The following is a 24984-nucleotide window of genomic DNA, read 5'->3' on the forward strand; positions in this document are numbered from 1 at the left end:
TTATCACTGGTTAAACCTCCACTGTACATAATTTGTATAAATCAGAATTTTGCTTTTATTTTTTAATATGGAGATTAAAAGGTAGGGTTAAGGATGAAGCCTTTGTGTCTTTTCATGTGACTTTGTATTGGTATAAAATGAACAAGGGCAACTGTAAATATAGGAATGTTGAGGTTTGTAGCTTTTTTATCTGTCTTTTTTATCTGTCGTATAAATTGTCACCAGATGAGTGACTCTTCATGCCAAGACTACAGATAGCAATACGGCTTGGTTATCATGGATTATAGAGACATGTCATCTTTTTTCAGTTAAATTGAAATGACTGATAGAGACCATTTATATGGTTCATCTGCTTTAAAAAAAAAATTTAGCCTGTTATGTCTGAATAACCAAAGCTGTGGATCGAGCAGAACTGTGAAAAGAAAAGGTGCATTTATTCAGAATTGACATGCGGAGCGTCCCCACACCAGTCCGGCTGGGTGTCCCACCTGTGAGCAAACACCCACACACACACACACACACACACACAGACACCCAGGTTCCCACAGCATTCACGTGCACGGACACACCAGGCTTTCCTATCAGCTCCTGTGGCCTCGGCTCAGAACAAGGCCGTCTTTCAGTTCATCATACAGCTGCACATGGCCGAGACACACTGGCTCCCTGTTAGAGCAGAACTGATAGATAAAGAGGCTTAAAAAAGAGGTAAGGTGGCGTGAAAGGGAGCGAAGTGTGGCCTGTGAAATGTGAAATGCAGGAATCAGAAAGCACCGATGAAACAAGCAGAGGCAAGCCGTGATTTCTTAACAAGCTGATTTTCGGATGGTCTACCTGTACCCTCAGGGCTAGGAAAAAGCACAGCGCGTAAATACGTCAGTCTCAGTAATAGTTACGCCAACACACATTGAGTTCGGACTCCTTTATCTGTTTCTCCCCCTCCCCCTTTCACTACCCTCTCCTAATTGTCTTTTTTAATGATGTTTAATTCACAATGCTCACTCTGCCGTGTTTCACAAGAGCTCTCTAGTCACCCGCTTGCTTTGTCTCTAGCAGTCCTGCCCTCCCTCTTTCACTCACACACACACACACATACTCATGCACTTGACAGTTCTCTTATCTGTCAGAGCCAGTGCTTGTGTTGGAAATAGGGACGTGTGTGCATTGACCAGTTTTAGCTTGCTGCTCATTTTGAAAGATTCCCTTCTTGACACACTTTATTTCGCTGACAGTCTTTCACCACTCTGAACTTGTCATCGCTTGAGTGGGAGTTTTTCTTCTTCTTTTTTTTTGTGTGGTTGGTTGGTTTGTTTTCGCTCTGCTGTTTACTCAATTAGGTAGAGGTGTGGTACAGAGAGAGAGAGAGAGAAAGAGAGAGGTCTTGCAGCTGTTAGTGTACAGGTCTGGCTTTCGGAGTTGCTGAACAGGACAGAGAGATCCTCTAACATAGTGGAAGAGAGAGAGAGAGAGAGGTTGGCCTCAGCGTCTCTGTTGTGGACATAAACACAGTGTCATAGCCAAGCGATCGACAGAACAGCCTAATGGGAAAGTAGGGCCCCAGGATTTGTGAACAGATGCCCTTACTCATCCAGAGAACCAGCTCAGGAGTTCTGAAGGGAGAAGATCATCCTTATGCCATGATTCGAAAAGAAACCAAAAGGTAACAGGGTCCTTCCCTGCTTTCTCAGCTCTTACAGGTGCTTTTTACAGGTTATGTGTCAGCGCAAATAGTTTTGGCAGCATTACCATTTTCTGTGTGGTGTTTTTGCGAGGTCCGTTAGAGCTGCCTTTGCAGTGCAGTGCAAAGAAGCACGATAATTGTGGTTACCAGACAAGGCTGTGGCTTCCCTTTGCATTCTTTAGAATTACAGCAGTTCAGTTCTCAATTCGGTGTCACAGAAAAAACAGCACTTATTTCTCAGACTTAAACCCGAGAAAAAAGTTCTGAATTTAAAGTTGTTTTAAACACATTTCTGTAGTGAAGATGTGTAGATTTACATATCTGACACGTTTGTGTTGAATCATCGAGTTTGTTATCTGTGATCTGTCGAGAGGGGATTTCACATCAGAGTCGCTTTTGAACTTAACATTTCGCTGCCGTCATCTGCTGCAGATAGAGACTCCTGCCGTAGGGCTCGGCTTTGAGATCCAGGCGATGTCGTTTCGTGAAGATCTCCGTAAAGTGAGGAAGAAGGCATCGTTCTGCGTCACGCACTGGACACAGCAGAACGGCTCCAGCAACACCTCCTCGCAGTGAGTGCTGCAAGCCACCAGTGGCTGCTGAATTTACTTCGAAAATTCTATTCAGCGTGAAAAGTTAAAAACATCAGCGTTTAAAGATTCACAGTCATGATGTGTGTCTTTTCACGCAATCTCTGTGTGCATTTATCTGATTGCTGGGAAATGACAGTCATTGCACTCCTAGATACATGATACTATCAGCACCAGCGATGAAGAGCACTAGTTAGGAAGTGGAATCACATGTATTGCGATATAAACAATTAAGTCATGATGATCTATTTCATATGCATTATCACATTTTCACAGTTTTAACACCGTACAATTAAGGACACACATATTCGTACGTTCACTGACGGTTCTTGCATATAGTATTACAATATAATTTCAACATACTGATGAATTTATTACATCTGTTGAAATTATACCGAGTTGGCCTTCACTTGTAGATGAGTGTGTTTGCGACCAGCGAGAATGAAGTCCATTTGCGTTACAAAGCATATTAAAAAACAAACAAAGGCAGTCTAGTTAACATAATTCAATATATATGGCATCAGTATACAAGCACAAACCATGATACTGTTCAGAAGTGCATTTCAGAGCACAGAAATCAAATGAGTGCCAGGTTTTGACATTAAAAGCTGGAATAGAGGAAGTTTACCTAATGTTTTGTGGAAGGCTGTGACAGCTTCAGATTGAACATAGGTTTATGTAAGTTATAGAGTTAATTAAAGAAGAAGAAGAAGAAGAAGACTAACAGGAAAAGTATGGAGCTATAAGAGTGAGGCTGGTATGTCAGGACTCGCTGATGGATTCTGGGAGTTTCCAGGTTAAACCGGCTCGTGTCATCTTAGTGCTGGATAACAGTCTATCTGTACTAACTACACACACAATAAACACTTGTTTACTAGCGTCATGAGTCAAACACATACAACAGACTTTTTTTTTTTTTGAACTGAAAGGATGATTTAACTTTTAGAAATTTTCCCAAGTTACTAAAAGCTACTCCTGGCGACAGATCTGGGGTTAAAGCCAAGATTGACACCATGATTTGTGACATGTGGTTTAACAAAGTGCAGTGGCATTGGCACATTTCCGGTTTGTGGATATGCATTACGTAGACGTATTAGCTGGTACGTAGTTTGCGTTCTTGTACTTCAGTTGACGCACATGTATTTCAGGATACTCAAGAATCTCACTCCTCAAACCGTAAAAAAATTTCTCCGAAAACATGGATTTCTTTCAGAAGCGGTATTAAAATGAACCATCTGTTTTTATCCTGAACATTCCACCAAGTTTTTTTTAACTAATGACTGTAAGAACTCTATTATTATAACACTGATCGTTACATTATAATTAAATCTAATAGCTACATATAAAACACAGACACTCTGTCAGCTCTTGATGGATCCCTGGGGGTTCCTGGAGAGAGATTTGAGAGCCATGGGTTTAATCAATGCAGTTGGTCATGGGTTTAATCAAGGCCTTCCATTGATTATCTGTCACTTTGGAGATATTTTAGTACAAATAAGTCGGCTATTTATTGTGTTCTTCAGCGTGTTTTTATTTAGCACTTAAACGAGACGTTTATTTCAAGTCAATCAAGTTGTAAACTAGTTGTAGATACTAAACTAGATTTGAGTTAGATTGTGTGTGTGTGTGTGTGATATAAAATGAGACCAATTCAAATGGGCCTCACTTCATATGAGTCTAGTATCAATTAATCAATTACTAGGAGAAAAGGACTCCTGACTCGTGTGTGTGTGTGTGTGTGTGTGTGGAGTCTCACTTCAAATGAGTCTACCATCAATTAATCAATTACTGAGAGAAAAGAACCCCTGACTCCTGTCTGTGTGTCTGTGTGTGTGTGTGCGTGTGTGGGGATGTTGCCAAAGCTGCAGCCAGGAACTGGGAGTAAAACACCAGCTTCTGTGTCAGGGAAGAGGAGAGGGGAGTGTTGAGGGGGGATTTCCAAAGAAAAAAGGAGAAGTTGTTTTCTGAATGACCTGAATAGAGCAAGGGTGCTGAAGGAGAGGAAGAGAAAGTGTGTGAGACTGAGTAGGTGCTGTATAAGGCTGAAACACTTGCATGCACAGACATACACACATAGCATTGCAATCTCAAATATGGCAGCCTACTGAATTCTTACCCTGTGCATTAGTGCTTCAGGGCTTTCTAGCCTGGTTCTGAGAACCTCCAGCAGCATTTACCTACACGTAAACACATCCCGAACACGTTTGCATATTCAGAGTGCGTTATGGCGTGTGTTTGTGTTTGCGTGATCAGTAACTACAGTGTTGTCTTCCTACCTGTATCGTCTATGTGCACTGTTGGTTCATGCAAATTAGGGACAAAAATATGAAATGAAGTATTTTGCATGGGATTCGACTTCTCCGGCGTTCAGGATCAAGAGAAAGTAAAGTGGAACGGACAGTGGGGCGAGGCGTGTGCCTGTTTTGTGTCAATACTGATAAACGTGCTAATGAAAAGTAAATATGTAGACAGTAGGCCGATTAAAAAACGCAGCCTTAAAAGCGAGTGTGTATGTGTGAATGTTTTCAGGATGTGAGAGTCTAAGCAGAGAGAAGAGAAGAATTGAGAATTGAAAACTCTGGCAAGTGCTGTTGGAGAGAGCGAGAGCGAGAGCGAGAGAGAGAGAGAGAGAGAGAGAGAGAGAGAGAGAGAGAGAGAAAGGGGTTGGTCATTCTAAGAAATTGTCCCCACTTCTCTACACACGCAGCTAACTTCCTGTATATGTTGTCAGTTCAGCCATGACGCCTGACCACACTCACACACGCTGATCTTTTTAGAGAAGCCTTTATCTGTTCTACCTGCTGTTACCTGCTACACAACAAACAAAACAGTATCAGTGTGTGAGGAGTGAATCAAAATCGAACCATTTGCCAGTACACTTGATACTCCACTCTTTTTTCAACAAATATATTAATTAGAGAGTTAAGTTTGAAGACAAGTGCAAAATTTAGGTTTATGGATTCCAGGTCACATGATATTTACACTGGGTGATATCCTGTGTACAGAGCATACATTGTGTAGTATATATTTAAACAGACTCTCAGCGTATGTATAATTCCATGTGTATCCTGTGTAGTATGTGAATAGAGAATGGGCTGCATACAGGAAGGAGTTCCATTTTTAAAAAGCTGATGCTTAGTCATCTAAGTCAGAGACTGAAAAACGACAGGGGATTAATAATACATGACGTTAATAATGTATAGGGTAATAGAGTGATACAAAGACGTGGCGTAGTGCTGCTACAAATCTTTGCCAGAAATCACAAGCTGTACACATTTAGACTTGCTAGAAAGAGTTTCCTGGTTCGAAAACCGTTTCAATTTTTATCTTTTATCAGATGTATGAAATCCCAAATACTAGGTTTCATTACTTCAAGCATATGTTTTCAATTTGTGCAATGGCATGTAGGTATTCTTTCAACAACTTAAATACTTCCTATAGGGTGTATAGTGCAAGGGAGTCTGTAATGATATGATGCGTATTCTGTGTAGTGTCTAAATATATATATAAACCAGATGATTCAGAGGCTTAATAATGATTCCGTTCCTTATTCATTTATGTGATCAAGTGTATCATTACTGCAAATGTTCTGTGCCTGACTCAGTAGTAAAACACAGGCTCATTACTAATCACCTATGCATAAAGCATAAACGCCTGGAGTATTTAAATAAAAGAATAACAATAATCCGGCAGCCTTAGTACATGACAGAACCTCTGAATCGGAACCTCAGAAGTGAAGTGTAGAGCTAACACGTATTTACACAAAAAAGGGCAGAAGTTTTAGTCACAGCACTGACAAACAAATATGTGCAAGTGTACGACTTTTTGTTTTGAAGAAGGAGGAAGGGTGCGTATATCTAACACTGACAGCTTTTTTGCAAAGTGACATTCACACATTGTGACTACCGATACCTCATGGTGTGTGTGTGTGTGTGTGTGTGTGTATATGTGTGTGTGTGGTGCTATGTTGTGACTCTAGGCAGGTGATGGGACACGAGCAGTGACAACAAACAGTGCACTGCTATGACCAAAACAGTAATGTGGATATGATCAGGACAAATATTGAAGTAAACAAAACCACACATGCCATGCTGGTACATACACACACACACACACACACACGTTCCTACATGCATACTTACCGAATCTGTCTGTTTTATCCTGGATACAATTTCAACCATGTTTCCGGAGTTTAACTGCTAATATCTCTGATGTCATAAAGGTGTAACAGCAATATGAGTTCGGCAACCGAGAACCAGCAAACATTCAGTCATTATACGATTTGCTTCAATTGTATTTGCACAGTGCTATATAACAATTGGCAATGTCACAAAGCAGCTTAATGGAAGCCCGGATGTAACATTTCTATTTAAATTGATGCCTAATGAGCAAGCCAGAGGCAATGGTGGCGAGGAAAAACTCCCTGAGGTAATAAGAGGGAAGAACCCTTGAAAGGAAGCAGACTCATTCTCATCTGAGTGACATCAGATAGTGTGATTATAAGTCATTTCTGTAACTATATTTAAGTGCACTATGTCGTGCACTCTTCATTGTGTAGTTGTAATAACTAGTAACCTTGCGATTTGCAAGGAATAGGAACTCTAGTTAGCACTACAGGAATGCCCTACATTGGCTTCACAACTTACAGGTAAATAGTGCAGGTTCTTTTGGAACAATAGATGAATAGAGTCTAGCTGGTGCAGAATCCTTGTAATGATGTTGATTAAGCCACCACTTTGGACACAAAGAACGCACTCAAGCTGGTTCAGGGTCTCATTTACAGCTTATATGGACTATGGTGCTGCTAAGAAAACTAGCTGGTGCAGAAGGTCCATAATGACCTTGCAATATCTAGGATAAATAAACTTTGGCACTTTATGTGGCCGATTTGGTGCAGAATTTTACTAAGATAATAGGGATTAGGCCACCATTTAAAAATGTAACAAGGTCTCGAGGGCAATTTAGATTAATAGGAATGCATTCAATGTATCTCCATAATGATTTGTGAAGGAATAGAGACTAGAGCACCTTTTGAGACTCTAGGAAAGTACCTTTGCAGTTTCTAGGAACTAGGGTGTCCTTTAGACTCTTAGCTGGTCAACAATCACAATAATGACTTTGCCACCTCTAGGGACTAGGGCACCATTTGAGACAGTAGGGATGTAGACTATCTGCTGCAGAATGACCTTGCAATGTGTTGGGAATAATGTCTAGGGCACTAGTTCAAAAACACAGAAGGAAAGACTCCTTATATCCAGTCGTTTTCTATAAACCGTCACGACATGTTCTCTTTATCAGTATGCTAGATTATTTTATTTTATTTTATTTTATTTTATTTTATTTTATCTTATCTTATCTTATCTTATCTTATCTTATCTTATTTTATTTTATTTTATTTTATTTTATTTTATTTTATTTTATTTTATTTTATTTTATTTTATCTTATCTTATTTTATTTTATTTTATTTTATTTTATTTTATTTTATTTTATTTTATTTTATTTTATTTTATTTTATTTTATTTTATTTTATTTAAAGCATATCCATCCAGGCTTTCTTATTTATGCGTATAAAACTTTAGCTAAAAGGCTAGTAATGGAAACTGACTACATGTGTACATGCACATACTCATGCAACCTCTCCGAGCACAGGACGCAGATCAGAAGGTGAAGCCACAATCATCAGATAGTTGAGGCGCTGAGAAAAGGCTTGCACGTTTCAGTTGCACAGGTCAGCACAGTTTTCTTCGGTTAATCTTCATGCCTAAAGTAGTGCTAGCGCCTTAACCGCTTGCTACTTTGAAATAGATAACGTCCGATCAAGCCTACTTTATACCTGATAGAACTAAAAACTAAAAGTGAAACACAAGCCCTAAACCAAGCGCAACAAATGGAGCACAGACTGAGTTTACAGCTTCAGTGCGGTGTGACATGAAAGTACACCCTGCATCATCTGCCATTCTTACTGAGAAATTAGCATTTAATCTCTGTTAGTTGCCACAGATTTAATTTAATAAGCACACACCTGATTATCCATCACAGCAGCTCTTCAGTGTTTTGATTTAATTGTGCATGGTTACTACATACTAAACTACATAAAGAAAACATAAGCGCCAGTAAAGATCAAATATGCAAATCTAGGACACCTGATACTAGATTTGCGGAGGAAGGGGTCGGTCCAGTTCTTATTTGCATTTCCATAGAAACTGGATTTCTTGATGGTTACAAAAAAAGAGCTTTGTTTCTGTGCCTTTCTTTTCACTCATATTTTTATTGAGTCGTCAATCCAAGCAAGGAAGCAATGTATTATTCATAAAGTTATTATTAATAAAGTTAAGCCTTATGGAATGAGTTTGGGTGACCTTAAAAGACATCATTTTTTCGGTTGTGAGAACTATACTGCCCTTCTAGCCTCTTGCTGGAACACCTAAAATGAAACGTATATGCTCTTGGCCTGCTCTCTTGACTTCTTTCTACCTTGGTGCACAGAAGCGCATGGCAGAATAGAGTCATTGTAAAGGGACGCTTTCTAAATAAATAAATAATACTGTTGTCTCTCTCTTCATCAGTAGGAAATCACATCAGGAAGGAGGAAGCATGAAGAAGACCAGGAGGCCGGTGCAGAGGAGGATGACCTGTCCCAGTTCTCAGGAGATCAGCCGGGCGCTGCATAGCCCCAGCCGGACGCCTGCAAGTACACATGCTGCCAGTCTGGACGAGCTCATTCAGCGCTGCTTGCACTGCTTTGGTCAGTATGTCTACCTTGCATAATGACACTCTAACCGTCTAACCGTCTGTTTTTCATAACAACCCTCACTCTCACTGTCTAAACGTCTGTCTATCATAATGACCCTCACTTTCACTGTCTAACTGTCTGTCTATCATAATGACCCTCACTCTCACTGTCTAACTGTGTCTATTATAATGACCATCACTCTCACTGTCTAACTGTCTGTCTATCATAACAACCCTCACTCTCACTGTCTAACTGTCTGTCTATCATAACAACCCTCACTCTCACTGTCTAACTGTCTGTCTATCATAACAACCCTCACTCTCACTGTCTAACTGTCTGTCTATCATAACAACCCTCACTCTCACTGTCTAACTGTCTGTCTATCATAACAACCCTCACTCTCACTGTCTAAACGTCTGTCTATCATAATGACCCTCACTTTCACTGTCTAACTGTCTGTCTATCATAATGACCCTCACTCTCACTGTCTAACTGTCTGTCTATCATAACAACCCTCACTCTCACTGTCTAACTGTCTGTCTATCATAATGACCCTCACTTTCACTGTCTAACTGTGTCTATTATAATGACCCTCACTCTCACTGTCTAACTGTCTGTCTACCATAATGACACTCACTCTCACCGTCTAAATGTCTGTCTATCATAATGACCCTCACTCTCACTGTCTAACTGTCTGTCTATCATAATGACCCTCACTCTCACCGTCTAAATGTCTGTCTATCATAATGACCCTCACTCTCACTGTCTAACTGTCTGTCTATCATAATGACCCTCACTCTCACCGTCTAAATGTCTGTCTACCATAATGACACTCACTCTCACTGTCTAACTTTGTTTTTTAAATTACATTCACTTTCACTGTCTAACTGTGTATCATAATGAACCTCACTCTCACCGTCTAAATGTCTGTCTATCATAATGACCCTCACTCTCACTGTCTAACTGTCTGTCTATCATAATGACCCTCACTCTCACCGTCTAAATGTCTGTCTACCATAATGACACTCACTCTCACCGTCTAAATGTCTGTCTATCATAATGACCCTCACTCTCACCGTCTAAATGTCTGTCTATCATAATGACCCTCACTCTCACTGTCTAACTGTCTGTCTATCATAATGACACTCACTCTCACTGTCTAACTGTGTATCATAATGACCCTCATTCTCACCGTCTAACTGTCTGTCTATCATAATGACCCTCACTCTCACTGTCTAACTGTCTGTCTATCATAATGACCCTCACTCTCACTGTCTGTCTATCATAATGACCCTCACTCTCACTGTCTAACTGTCTGTCTATCATAATGACACTCACTCTCACTGTCTGTCTATAATAATGACCCTCACTCTCACTGTCTAACTGTCTGTCTATCATGAGGACCCTCACTCTCACTGTCTAACTGTCTGTCTATCATAATGACACTCACTCTCACTGTCTGTCTATCATAATGACCCGCACTCTCACTGTCTAACTGTCTGTCTATCATGAGGACCCTCACTCTCACCGTCTAAATGTCTGTCTATCATAATGACCCTCACTCTCACTGTCTAACTGTCTGTCTATCATAATGACCCTCACTCTCACTGTCTAACTGTCTGTCTATAATAATGACTCTCACTCTCACTGTCTGTCTATAATAATGACACTCACTCTCACTGTCTGTCTATAATAATGACACTCACTCTCACTGTCTGTCTATAATAATGACTCTCACTCTCACTGTCTAACTGTCTGTTTATCATAATGACCCTCACTCTCACTGTCTAATTGTCTGTCTATCATAATGACCCTCACTCTCACTGTCTAACTGTGTATCATAATGACCCGCACTCTCACTGTCTAACTGTCTGTCTATCATGAGGACCCTCACTCTCACCGTCTAAATGTCTGTCTATCATAATGACCCTCACTGTCACTGTCTAACTGTCTGTTTTTCATAATGACCCGCACTCTCACTGTCTAACTGTGTCTATCATAATGACATTCACTCTCACTGTCTGTCTATTATAATGACATTCACTCTCACTGTCTGTCTATTATAATGACATTCACTCTCACTGTCTGTCTATTATAATGACATTCACTCTCACTGTCTGTCTATTATAATGACATTCACTCTCACTGTCTGTCTATTATAATGACATTCACTCTCACTGTGCACCAGTCTGTTCACGATAATGACATTCACTCTCACTGTGCACCAGTCTGTTCACGATAATGACATTCACTCTCGCTGTCTATCTGTTTACCATAAAGACAATCAGTCTCACTGTCTATCCTACATAATGACATTCACTTTCAGTAAGTGCTGTCTGTCTAGTAACAATGACATTCACTTTCACAGTCCAACTGTCTGTCTAGCACAGTGAAATTCACTTTCACTCTCCTTCCATTGTGTATGAACCTTCCTTTTATTTGTTTGCTTGAAGACAATAAAACAGAAAGAGCAGCTTAGCTGCTACTAATGTTAATCCTGAAGACTGATTTCAGAAAGCTTCAATTTACAGTTTGTTACAAAGCGCTACCACTGGAGACTCCTTCCAAAAATGTTAAACTTTCACAGAACACTTAACCATCATACACCTAATTTGAAAAATGCATATTAATGTAAACCTTGCAGCCCGAACTGCTGTCAGTGCTGTTGTTATAAAAACTATTCACCTTCTGAGAAATCACCTTCTCAGATCTCAGTATTGTTGTGGTATATAGTCCATTATCACTGAATCGTTGTCACGTCCTCTGTATAAGGGTTTTCTACTATCTTGTCATCTATCGTGAAATATAGTGTCTCTCGTGTCACCACAATACCGATCACAGTCTTCTGAACTCAGTCAAATGTCAAACTTTGCCTGAAGATTGTCTTTGGACTATTTTTTATTGGGTCTTTCTTGTCCAGTGATGATGTAATCGTATTATAGGGAAAGATGGATTTTGCGCTCACTTTGCAGGAAATTATTAGCATGTGTTAATATTTTGTCATGTTATTCTTGTCTTTTGCCTTGTACAGGGTTTATATTTTATTCTGAAATGTTTCGCTGGTTTGAAACCCTTTTTGTCTTAGACTTCTGCTCGTTTGCTAGAACTTGGGAATGTTTTTGTCCTGCTTTATTACCTCTCTTTCTTCCTCTTCCTCTGTCTTGAATTCGCTTAAATTAAAATGGTGCTAATTACCTTCATTGTGTGTTGCAGACTCTGAAGGGAAGCTAATCCGAGGCATGCAGCTGGTCAACATGACTCTGATGATGCACAACTGGGTTGTGCCATCACACATCTTCGCCCATAAACTGCTCTCTCTATATCCTTTATTGACTGTTTATTTACCCACAGAACAGCATCTTATATAAGTGCCCCGAGGGCTGCCTTTACAACTTAATACTACTGTGCTTGGTCAGGACGTATACAGTATTTAGCTACACTGAGCATCACATGGCATCTAATCTCCAAAACAATAAAACAAGTGCTGCCTTGTTTGGAGATATTTACAAATAAGTGTGCTGGTAGACTGGTTCCTTTGAGGGTGTGTAGCAATAAGGGTGTGTGTCCTTGTTCTTCTACAACGATTCCTTGACTAGGCATTACCTACAAGGACTGTCCCATGGAGAAGAGAGCACAGAGGAGGCCTCAGATCTGCCAGCTTATCAGGTCAGTATTCTCAGACATTTACACTGAAAGTGTATTGAGATTAACAGAACATTGTGTTCATATTTACACTCCATCTTCTCGCTCAGGCACTGGATAGTTCATTATCCTCTGATGTTTGAGACGGACCCCATGTTAGAGGAGGTCATGGGGAATATGTGCGCTCTAGTCAGGGCTGAAAAGGACTCCCACTGCCAGCTGATTGATACTCCATACCCGTGAGTGAGCACAAACTTTATTAACTGCATGCAATCTATATATAGCTACACTATGGTAAAGCAAATTATCACAGTTTTAGTTCACCTCAAGCTTTTGACATGGAAATAGAGTTAAAATTGTGAAAACACCACCACTAGATGTATTGATAAATGACTAAGAAAATGTGCAGTATGACTAAAATTACTCTGAAATTACATTATGCATTATATAAAAAAAAGAGTGGGCTGTTGACTTCAGACTGTGTCATAGATATGGTAAAAATGAGCATTAGTTTTTGTCACTTCTGGACATTCTATTACAGGAAAATAAACCACCTCTGGGTGATACCAGAACACGCTACCATGTTGTTGAATATAACAGCACACCAATAACAGCACACCCCATTGTTTTTTATTACTTGCTCTCCAGTCTCTGAAATAATCCTTGTGTTAGAACATTTAAAAAGAAAATTCTTTTTTCTCATTCTGTTCTCTGTTTCTGAAAGCAGCAATCCTCCTGCAGATATCTGCCTGGCTCCCTCTCCTTCGGTGAAGAAGAGGAAGGTGTCTCTGCTGTTCGATCACATGGAGGCTGACGAGATGGCCGAGCACCTGAGTTACCTGGAGTTCAAAAACTTCTGCAGCATTTCAGTGCGTGGGCAGACCTTAAAACACTTACCACACCTGCTCACACCTTGAGGATTTCCTCCAGACACAGACTGTTACACAGCACAGAATAAACATTGCATCATAGTAGTAAAGTCAATGTTAATAGTGACCTTTTCGATATGTCTGACAACTGATATATTTCTCAGACATTCGTTCGTGCTGAGGTGATTGAAACTTGCGACTAACAAGTACTGAATTTGGAATTTACTGAGAACTCTAGTCATGTTATGACTGGTTTCTGTATGAGGTGTAGCTGAGTGTGTGATTGCCAATTGTGTGTCATTTACTGTCTTAGTTCCTGGATTATCGCAGCTACATGGTGCATGGCTCGGTGAGGAATAATCCGGCCCTGGAACGTTCCGTCATGCTGTGTAACGGTGTCTCGCAGTGGGTCCAGCTCATGATTCTCAACAGACACACTCCACAGCAGAGGGCTGAAGTCTTCACAAAATTCATTCATGTAGCACAGGTATACATCGACCAACACAATACATACACACAGGAGCCAAATCTTTAGGCTGTTTTACTCACTATTGCTCACTAGTTAGCACATTAGCGTCATACCTGAGGACAATCATTTTCTTCTTAGGTAAAAATAGCGATCATAGTTATTCTAGTTACAGTACAAAGGCACAGTGACTGTATAAATAAGACAAAACCATCCAACATCTCTGTCAAATTTGGTGTTAAATTATTAGTTTAAAAAACCCATGTATGATTGGTTCCCCATTCTCTCAAATGTTTCTCGAGAAATAGAAGAAGCTACACTGCATGTTGTGTAACGCCCATGAAACATGCATACATGCTTTCTTACTGCCAGTCATCATTTCCACACTTAGCTGGAAGCCACGTGAGGGTTGCACAACAAACTGAGACAACAGAAATCTTTTCTTTGTCCACTTCATATTTTGTTTATGATTTTTTTTTTTAATTTACTTTTCTGGTGGGAATGGTGGCTTAGTGGTTAGCATGTTTGGCTAACACCTACAGAGCTAGGGGTTTCTTTCCCTCCTCCACCCTGAGTGTACAAGTTGTTCTATTCTTCGGGGGTTTCCTCAGGTACTCTGACTTATATGATAGACTGACTGACATTTCTAAATAGTATGTGTAAATGTGATGGATAGATGGGTGTTGTGTTTTCTGTTTAGTTTAATAAAATTTAGTTCTTCTTTTAATGATTACTGGAATTAGATAGATAGATAGATAGATAGATAGATAGATAGATAGATAGATAGATAGATAGATAGATAGATAGATAGATAGATAGATAGATAGATAGATAGATAGATAGATAGATAGGAAGGATACTTTATTCATCCCAAAGGGAAATTCACAATTATATTAGACCTGCATAAGTTTCGTTAATTCTAATGTCAGTTTGACGCAAAACCTGAGTCATGTGACAGAAAGTTATGACATAGTCCCGTGTTATGACATTTTGACTGTACATGTGCTTGATATCTGAATCTCATATAATGCTGATGCGGTGAAATGCCATCATACATCAAATCCAAACCAATCAGTCTAAGTTAGAAAGTATTGATAGTCAATAATAGTGGTTGATGATTCCAAAACGTCGGAATTTCATGCTAATCTCGACTATAACATGATAAGTCAGGTCGCCAGGAAATCAAGCACTTGACAAATGTAGGCTGGTGGAATAAGCCTCCAGAAATAATTATGTGGTGTAGGTTTAGTTCAGTCGTTATTATATACAGTAATGAGTAATAATACAAGTGTTCTTGAAGACAATAAGGAGTACTAATACACGTGTCCTTATATACAGTAATGAGTAATAACACCAGTGTTCTTATATACCATAATGAGTAATACTAGGCATGTTCTTATACAGTAATGACTCATAATGCACAAGCTCTTATATACCGTATTGAGTAATAATACATGTTCTAATGAGCAAAAATGACTAATAATACAAGAGTTCTTATATACAGTAATGAGTAATAATAGATCATGTTTTAATATGCCATAATGAATAATAGTACACCTAGTTTTGTATAATGTAATGACCAATAATGCGAATGTTCTTATATACAGTAATGAGTAAATGATATTGTGTTCTAATATGCGGTAATGAGTAACAGTAAGTGTATTGTTATGTACAGTAATGAGAAATAATACACGTGTTCTTATATACAGTAATGAGAAATAATACACGTGTTCTTATATACAGTAATGAGAAATAATACATGTGTTCTTATATACAGTAATGCATAATAATACAAGGGCTCATATATACAGTAATGAGTAATAGTAACAGTATTGTTATATACAGTAATGAGTAATAGTAAGAGTATTCTTATATACAGTAATGAGTAATAATACACGTGTTCTTATATACAGTAATGCATAATAATACAAGGGCTCATATATACAGTAATGAGTAATAGTAACAGTATTGTTATATACAGTAATGAGTAATAGTAAGAGTATTCTTATATACAGTAATGAGTAATAATACACGTGTTCTTATATACAGTAATGAGAAATAATACATGTGTTCTTATATACAGTAATGAGAAATAATACATGTGTTCTTATATACAGTAATGCATAATAATACAAGGGCTCATATATACAGTAATGAGTAATAGTAACAGTATTGTTATATACAGTAATGAGTAATAGTAAGAGTATTCTTATATACAATAATCAGTAATAATACAAGGGTTCTTATATACAGTAATCAGTACTAATGCAGCAAGTTCTTACTTACAATAATGTAAAACATGACAATGAGTGTTCTTATATACAGTACTCGGTAATATTAAGCAATAATACAGTGACTGTCCTTATATACAGTAATGCCTAATATGTGTTTCAATAGCGTAATGAACAAAATGTTGAAATGAACCTTGAAGGTATTTTCAGGAAAAGGTTGACACATGATATTCCATCAAGACACTTGATTTGGCATATCAGTAAGGAAGTAACTGTCACTTCGGTGCTGCTGGAGTTCTAATATCATGGAAACAATCAGCCATGACTGATTTATTACTGATAAGCCAACGCCCATTCAATTAAAACATATACTATGTTTTTGACCGCTGTCATGGTCTACTAGTCACTGGATGACAGGAAGTGATGTCATTGAGAAAGCCCTAAGTTGTGCCCTTGAGCAGTAGCTGTGCCTTACTATGCGAGTACAAGCATGTAGTCATAGCAGTGTTGACATGCAAACTTGGGCAAATACATAGGAAGCTGGTGAGCTGGTGTGTCATGATGTGAGTGGTTAGTAATTAAATAAATATGTCATTCTGACACCATGTTCCTGTTATGGTGAATTCTTACATAAACTTCCTGAACATTTCAAAAGCAAAATGTACAGGAAGCAGTGTGTGCAAACTATAACACCCCATAACACACATAGCAACTAGACGTACAATAAGAATTGTAAGCACTGAACAACATTCTTCCCTTTTCTCTGTGTGTGTGTGAGCAGAAACTGAGGTCCCTGCAGAATTTCAACACTCTTATGGCAGTCATAGGCGGTTTGTGTCACAGCTCCATCTCCCGACTCAAAGACACGTCCAGTCTACTCTCTTCTGACATCACCAAGGTTTGTGCAATCCCACAAAATTTTTCCCACAGAAGACAATTCTGGAGCTTCCCAGCCACACACACACACACACACCACAAATCACAAAGCTGTGATCAGAATTACTGTAGCTAAAGCTGCTGGTACAGAACAGTGATCCCGTTCTGACTAATTACTTTCAAGAGCTCAGCAACAAAGTGGTGTAAACATTTTGTACATATCAAGGTGGGAGGCAGGCAAGATGGCAGGCTCCCTGTGTCCTGTCAATTACAGTGACACTAGCCAATCATGGGTTTCATTGGACTCATGTATTCAGAAGGGGGTGGATAACACTTTAAAGGTGCAGTTTACCAAACTGGGGGGGATCACGAAGTTAGGATCTGGCGTAAATACAACTCAGTCCTTGGGTGGAGCAATTGCTATATTAAATAAGAATACTCTTCTCTGTCTGCAGGCACTGAGCGAGCTCACGGAGTTGCTCTCCTCCTACAGTAACTACACTAACTACAGACGAGTGTACAGCGAGTGCAGCGGCTTTAAAGTGCCCATCCTGGGTGTACACCTTAAAGATCTTATCTCTCTGAACGAGGCACTTCCTGACTACCTAGAGGGTGACAAGATCAACCTGGGAAAGCTACAGCACTTGTACAGCAACATCAGCGATCTGCTGGCCATCCACAAGTGCAAGCCACCTTTCGAAGCCAACAAGGACCTGCTGCACCTGCTCACGGTGAGGGAATAAAACTACTAAGTGTTGAAGAGGAAAGTAGACTGGAGTGGTACAACTTGAAAAGTCCCTTCCTGGAAGTGTTTGTATCAGTCACGCCATGAGCCATGGTGTTGTTATAAATACACGGGCAGTTCAATGGCACCATGCCCAAAATAGACAACACAAACATTTCTATGCACATATAGTACACCTGGCTGCTCTGTTGAGCCAACAACAGCTGGGTTTATTTTTAACCTGAAGCGGTATTTTTACCACCAGCTCTACTCGTCTTGCTGTTTTGGTCTTTTGCCTCACTCTGTTGCTCATGTGTGATTCTTAGAGGTATTAAGACAGAGGAAGACAAGGCTGAAGTAGTCAGTCAATGGCATAGCCGTGGTATGAAACAAAAACTAGCAGACTAGCAACTTGTTGCTTTCAATCACACTCCAGTGCAGTCTTTCAATTTGATAATCGATAGCATCAGACACTTACTGGCGCTTTATTTAGCGTTGTTCATGTGTCAGCAGTTTAAAATATCAGCCCTATACTTACTAGGTTACTAGGCTTGTTAGCTAGTTGAGATGAAATGAAGTGCATTAGCTAGCTACATTTTTGGAGGTGAAGTGGAAAAGAGAATGATTTACTGCAGTATGGGTTCCTGCCATGAGTTTAAGGTTTATGTTATTTGATGCACTTTGCAGTCTGCTCCGTATTGATTACTATGATTAATTCTGAAATAGCAATCCGGATGGCTGTCATTTCATGCCATTAGATCGGCAATGTACTTTAGTTTTATGTCACATCTCATCTTGTAGTGTTGGTATTTTAGTTGATAGAGTGTTTTTATGAGAATGACAGTAAGCACAGGGCATGCATATCTGATACCAGTATCAATATTGAGGCTTCTCAATAGTTTTTGCTACTTGTAGTATTAGCCAGTGTGTATACTAAATATTCTTGCTTCACCAACAGTGTACTACATGCTGCCTTTGGATAGAGTTTAGTATGAGTATGATGCATAGTACACCATTTCTTCCCAACATAACCTCAATCAAATATATCAGATGTGAAGCAAAATTGGCCAGTGTACTGAAGCTAGGCCAAATGCAATTTCATTTCATTTACTAAAGCACCTTTAACAATAGACATTGACCCAAAACAGCGTTTTTTTACAGGAATCCGGATGTAGACATAGATTGCTAATGTGCAAACCAGAGGCGACAGTGACAAGGAAAAACTCCCCGACACAAAATGAGGAAGAAACCTTGAGAGGAACCAGACTCAAACGGGAACCCATCCTCTTCTGAGTGACACCGGAGAGTGGAACTATAAATCATTACATGCTGTAAAAAGCATTGTTTGAAATACTCCAACCGATGAAGTTATGACACGTGGCTCATGACGAGTTTTATGTACTGAAATAACATTGGTATAAACCTAGACCAAGCCATCATCTCATACAAAAATCGCTTTCAATTAAAATAGTGAATAATATTTAACAGAGGTGTTTGGAAAATATGTAAAAATCCAGTGGCATAAAATACCTTCTCAGTCTTTATGATAAAAGCAGATAAAAAGATGTGTGATCTGAAGGGAGCGAGATTATGTAATATATGTAGTGTAGGAAGCAGAAAAGGGTAAAGCCTTTGCTGAACTCATTTTGACCTGTGTGTGTGTGTGTGTGTGTGTGCATGCAGCTTTCCTTGGACCTGTACTACACCGAGGATGAGATCTACGAGCTCTCCTATGCCAAGGAACCCAAGAATCCCAAAATACAGGTATGTTAACAAAAGGATCATAAAGCTAGGAAATCTGCTATAATGGATCCAAGCATACCTATAAAAGCACTTCTAGGTATATTTACGGAGAAAACACTGTCTTAACATGTCGCCTAAGAGTTTTGTAGTTCCTTAAAAGAAACATTAAAGTAAAACATAAATAAAGAAAACGAAATAAAACCAAAAATAAAGGAACTAATGCTAACAAATGGAAAAATAAATTAACCTTATCGATCTCCTTTGTTAAATAAGCCATGAATCCACTTATTGTTCTATTAGTCTCACATTCAGCCCAGCTTTTTTACTTGTAGATCTACACCAACACCTTAACCATTGTGTATCTGACACATACACATGATTGTTAAAGGATACCTCACCTATTTTCAGTGAGAGAAATGTCACCTCAGCCGTGAGATCACCACACAGTGTGAAACCATATGTTAACATTTTGACTCATTTGGTCCTTTTTTTTTTGGGTTTATATATTTATTCTTTTTGCCCGGAGTGGATATTGTGATTCATGCTAAATGTCTTGACCTTGTGCGTGAACTGCTTAGAGGGAGTATCCCTCAGTGCACTATGGGTACAGTAAGTAACGTGTTCTTCTTTATGCATACACACTTCAAAGCAAACCACAAGAAAAGTGCCGAAGAGCTTACAGGCGACTGATCGTTATCTCTTTCGCTTTGAGTTACAGGCCTTATAACTTACGAACGTTTTTCTAACACCTTCTGTCTGTGTGTGACATGCAAACGCGTAGCACAGCACGTTGCAGTGTTTTTTCCGCCAACTTTGTAGCGACTGCTGTTCTCGAAACGAAACTCGGCTCATATGATCTTTTAACTTAACCGTCTCTTTGCTAATCTTTCTCTTTCTGTGTCATTCTAGCCTGTAACCCCAGTAAAGCCCCCTGTGGTCGCTGAATGGGGGTCAGGTGTGGCTCCACGCCTCGACCCCGACACCATTTCCAAACACGTCAAGCAGATGGTGGACGTAAGTTAAAAGCACTTGCGCAGTGCTGGTGACAGTACTCCAGCAGCACTTCCTGTCTGCCCTCTTTCACTTCCTTTTTACACAATGTACAACATGTTCCGAGCTGAAATTCGAAACGTTTCTCGCTGTCTCCCTCTGCAGTCGATCATGAAGAATTACGATCTGAACATGGACGGCTACATCTCTCTGGAGGACTTCGAGAAGATAGCTGCTAACTTCCCTTTCTCCTTCTGCACTCATGACAGTGACAGGTACAGAGGACTCTTGAACACTAGCATTTGATGCTATTCTGTTATGTAGTTTTCTGCCTCACATGACATTTCTGTTTCAGCATTTGGACAAGATTTACAATTTTGGACCAATGTCAGTGATCCAGCATTGAATGATTAAATAAAAGGCTAGGTTTAACTCTAAGCAGGATAAAACTCATAGATTTAGTGCTTTGCTAATTTGTTGACTGGTGCTCTATTTTCATATTTTGCTTTTATCTCAGAAAATAAAATAAAATAAAATAATTAAATTAAAGTAAAGTAAATTAATAACTAGACTTTCTTTTCTCACTCATAGTTAGTCATCTAAAAGAGAAATCCAACATAGAGCTACTGCTTCCAGACTGCAATGTAGTGATATAACACAGTTTCTCTGAGTTAAGAGCTCAGCTAGTTAGCACTCTACAAGAAGATGAGCACTGACGCCATTATTAGCATGAAATTTGAAGCTGTGGAAGCTTATCTAGTGGAGCTGAGAGAGCTAGATAGAATGAAGGAATAAAGTGCTGCTGCATCATACACTTTCGATAGAGAACATGCGAGTACGATACAAAAGTATGATATTTGAATTTAATCAGTTTGATCTAGTGTTTCTTCATAAGAATCGAATAAACCTAATATAGGAATCTTAAAATTCTTTTTAAATATTTGATCCAAATCAATTGGGGTATTTCTAAAAATAAATGCATAAAATTATCTGCCAATAGAAAAAAATGCATTTACTAATCCTATCATAGGAAATACTACATACAGTTGACTAAGCTCGGCAGTGAATGTAGGAACCCATGTGAAACTCTTTCTTCATATTGAGAAACTATCATTTATTTTATTTATTTATTTATTTATTTAACCAAGCAGCTGAATTGGGATGATTTTTTTTTGCTTTGCATGAAGTTGTTCTTGATGAACAAACCGTAATCATTGATTTTGGCCCAGATGTAAATATGTTTTCGTATTTCCTTTGCTCTCTCCACAGGGAAGGAGAGATTAGCAGAGAGGAGATCACATCCTATTTCATGAGAGGGATGTCAGTATGTGCTAAGCTGGGCTTCAACCTCCACAACCTGCACAACTTCCATGAGATGACGTACAAGAAGCCCACCTTCTGCGACACCTGCCGAGGATTCGTGAGTATTTTGGTTTTGTTGTGTCTCTCTTTTTGTTCTAAGCATGTCGATGATTTTAATTGTTGCTTATATTTTTCACCTAATAAAGTTAAAGTTGGTGTCATTTATAAAAATCGTATCATTTGATCATATCATTTTTTATCTTTTGTCCATCAGCTATGGGGAGTCATAAAGCAAGGCTACCACTGCAAAGGTAAGATCTGATACATTTCTAGTTTTTTAAAATAAAAACATCTAAACAAAATCATATCTCTCAAACATCTCTCTGTCTCCTGCTCTCTAGACTGTGGGGTAAACTGCCATAAGCACTGTAAAGACCTGGTGGGGATGGAGTGTATGAAGTTCCAGGTTTCTGGAGGCTCCTGTCCTTGCACTCCAGGCCCAGGATCCGGGATGAGGACAAAGGGAAACAGCTGGAGTGAGTTTTTCTTCCATATCATAAACAGTACACAAAACAGTTACCTCTGTAAAGATGGTGCTGAATTTGTTAGCAAAAATTTTGTCGACTTTTTAACATCAAACATTGATGATACCCACAGTACCAAACACACTCCCGAAGACATTTAAAACCATTGAACAATGTTAGGATTCTTTGTCCAAAACTCATAATTCTAAACCGTTCCTCCAACTGATGTGTTTCTGTTTTATCCAATAAGGTTCTGAGGAAGAAACGTTTGTGTTTCCCCATGGACCTGACCACTCCAAGAGTCACACCATTCCACAGAGCATCGCAGAGAACTCCTCGCTGTCGGACCGCTCCACTCAGACAGACCCGGGAGTGTGGACACCGGTGACAAACCGCAAAGACCTGCACCATTCCAAAACTCTCTCACCTACTGAGAAGGTACAAAAAAAGACATCTAAACTGGGAAATAATAGATTTCAGCTTTTCTGAAATTTCATCTGGTGGTCCAAAGAGCATGAAAGGAAAAATTATTGCTGTCAATATTAAGGACGACTAAGGTTTATCTGTATCCATATACAGATTTAAACCCGAATTTTGCAAAAAATCATGCAGATACAGGTCAAGAGGTTGAACTGGACAGTTGAAGATTAGAAAACCTGATGTCCAGTTTGTGCCCATAATTGCCTCTGAATTCCCATTCTTGGCTGGCGGGAATGGAACCCCGTGTGTTCTTCTGCTGTTGTAACTCATAACTCATCACCACAAGGTTCATGTGTTGTGCATTCTGAGAGATATTCTCCTCCAATCATCAGCAAAGAGGAGTCTCAGCCTGCACATCCTCTGCTTACAAGATGTTTTTTGTTTTCTGCACCATTCTCTGTAATCTCTAGAAAATCCCAAGAGATTATCATCTCTGATGTTTGATGTGAACATTGATATCTGCAGGATTTTATGCCTTGTGCCGCTGCTACATGATTGGCTGATTTTCCATTCGTGGGTAAAATTTCAATGGAATTTCATAAAAAGTAATAATGTTCAAATATCTCCTTTGCTAGAAATATAAATGGTAATATCAAAGATGCTTTCAAAAACTGAGGAGGGATTTCTTATTATTCTATATTCGTCTAGCTTCTTCTGTTGAGTTTTCTGGCCCTGAAATGGTCTCCTCACCCAGATAACAGAGTTGCTAGACCTTTATCTTTTTCTTTTTAACATGTCACATGAGCCTAGTTAAGGGCACTGCTGGCTCAGTGGTAGGTTTCTCACCTACCATGTGGAAGGCCCAGGTTCAATCCCCAGCCACTGGATGCAGTACTGGTCCCAAGCCAGGATAAAATTAGAGCGTTGCATCAGGAAGGGCATCTGGCATAAAACCTGTGCCAAGTTGTTGTACGGACCAGTTGGTCCACTGTGGTGACCCCTCACACACATAGGGAGCAGCCAAATTGATCAACAACATGAGACTAGTTAAGAAATGCAAGCAGCATAGTTTTCTAAAAATGACAAACTGCTTCTTTAAAATAATCTTCTCTCCCCCTGTATTGTTCCAGAGTGCCACACTGCCAATCAGAATGAGAGGTTCATCTGCACCCAGCTCTTTCCTCCAGGAGAAAATGGAGGAGCTCCAGTTAAACAAAGACAAACGCAAGGAGCCAGACTGAACCGGCGACAAAAAGAGACTGCTCTTACATTTAGTATTGGAGAAAAAACTGTTTAAAACACACTGAACACACATTTCATTACAATTAACAAAAGACCTGAACTGTGCACACACCTTGTACCGATGCATTAATGTATGTGGGGACCATCGTGATTTCAGCTACACCTCCAGAGCCATGTTGGACGAGAACAGAACCGAGAGATCCTCACCAGCATCCACTGCCAATATACGTGAATATCAATGAATGTTTCTACAAAAGGCGGACTACCAGAGCACTGCTTTCACCACTACTGCCTGCGTGTAAGAGTTAAGGGCATTCCTATGCATCTCTACACCACCCACAGGGGGAAAAAAAAAGGTGCTTACTGCCATAAGTGTGTTTATGTGTACCAAAAAAGTTTGACATTTCGTGTTTTTTTGTGTTCACACTGACACGTGTCTTGTACTGTGAATTACATCGGGATGTGTGGATGTCCTCGTCCGTAGCATAGGAATGTAAATCGCTCTGGCTTGGCAAAAAGCCACGTCGGCTGGTGCTGTACTCCCATTATGCATCACTGTGCCTTATGCAATGACTGTTTCACTCAGAGTTGGGAAGAAGGTTACTGAATCTACCGACTGTGCCAATGCTGAATTCTGGAAACGAACACGGTGGACTCGATGTGTTTTTTTTGTTTGTTTGTTTGTTTGTTTGTTTGTCTTTTTTATTGTTCCTCTAACAACATTCCACCGAATGTATGTTTCCGACTTGAATGTCCGTCTAACTAAATCCCGAACTTAGGCTGTAGATGTTTATTTATTGAGAATTTATTAATATGAATCTACAGTATTTTCCACCATATAGCACTGCCAGATAACCGCCATGACTGTTTCAAAAGAAAAAAACAAAAACAAAAGAGAGACTTGTTTCACTGTGTGGTTGCATTAAATGCTGAATGATAACACAAGCCGATTT

General features: G+C 39.4%; 1 protein-coding gene across 4 annotated transcripts; it reads left to right on the forward strand.

Annotated features, from left to right (window-relative positions):
- The first annotated feature begins 1114 nt into the window (after positions 1 to 1114).
- rasgrp4 (RAS guanyl releasing protein 4) lies at positions 1115 to 24918 on the forward strand. Of its 4 annotated transcripts, none has more exons than XM_058386875.1 (18): positions 1115 to 1657; positions 2111 to 2250; positions 8839 to 9014; positions 12216 to 12321; positions 12606 to 12668; positions 12755 to 12883; positions 13372 to 13513; positions 13827 to 14000; positions 16992 to 17108; positions 17542 to 17817; positions 19494 to 19574; positions 20463 to 20567; positions 20709 to 20818; positions 21813 to 21963; positions 22120 to 22156; positions 22247 to 22381; positions 22620 to 22807; positions 23920 to 24918. In XM_058386875.1, the coding sequence occupies exons 2-18, from the start codon at positions 2153 to 2155 to the stop codon at positions 24028 to 24030; spliced, it is 2199 nt and encodes a 732-aa protein (XP_058242858.1). In that variant the 5' UTR covers positions 1115 to 1657; positions 2111 to 2152; the 3' UTR covers positions 24031 to 24918. The 4 variants fall into 4 exon arrangements, with proteins under 4 accessions (XP_058242858.1, XP_058242857.1, XP_058242860.1 ...); XM_058386874.1 differs by having other exon boundaries at positions 8836 to 9014; positions 23920 to 24917; XM_058386877.1 differs by lacking the exon at positions 2111 to 2250 and having other exon boundaries at positions 8836 to 9014.
- Positions 24919 to 24984: the final 66 nt, after the last annotated feature.

This window comes from Hemibagrus wyckioides, linkage group LG04 (genome assembly GCF_019097595.1).
Source record: "Hemibagrus wyckioides isolate EC202008001 linkage group LG04, SWU_Hwy_1.0, whole genome shotgun sequence".
In the NCBI taxonomy this organism is placed as follows: domain Eukaryota; kingdom Metazoa; phylum Chordata; class Actinopteri; order Siluriformes; family Bagridae; genus Hemibagrus; species Hemibagrus wyckioides.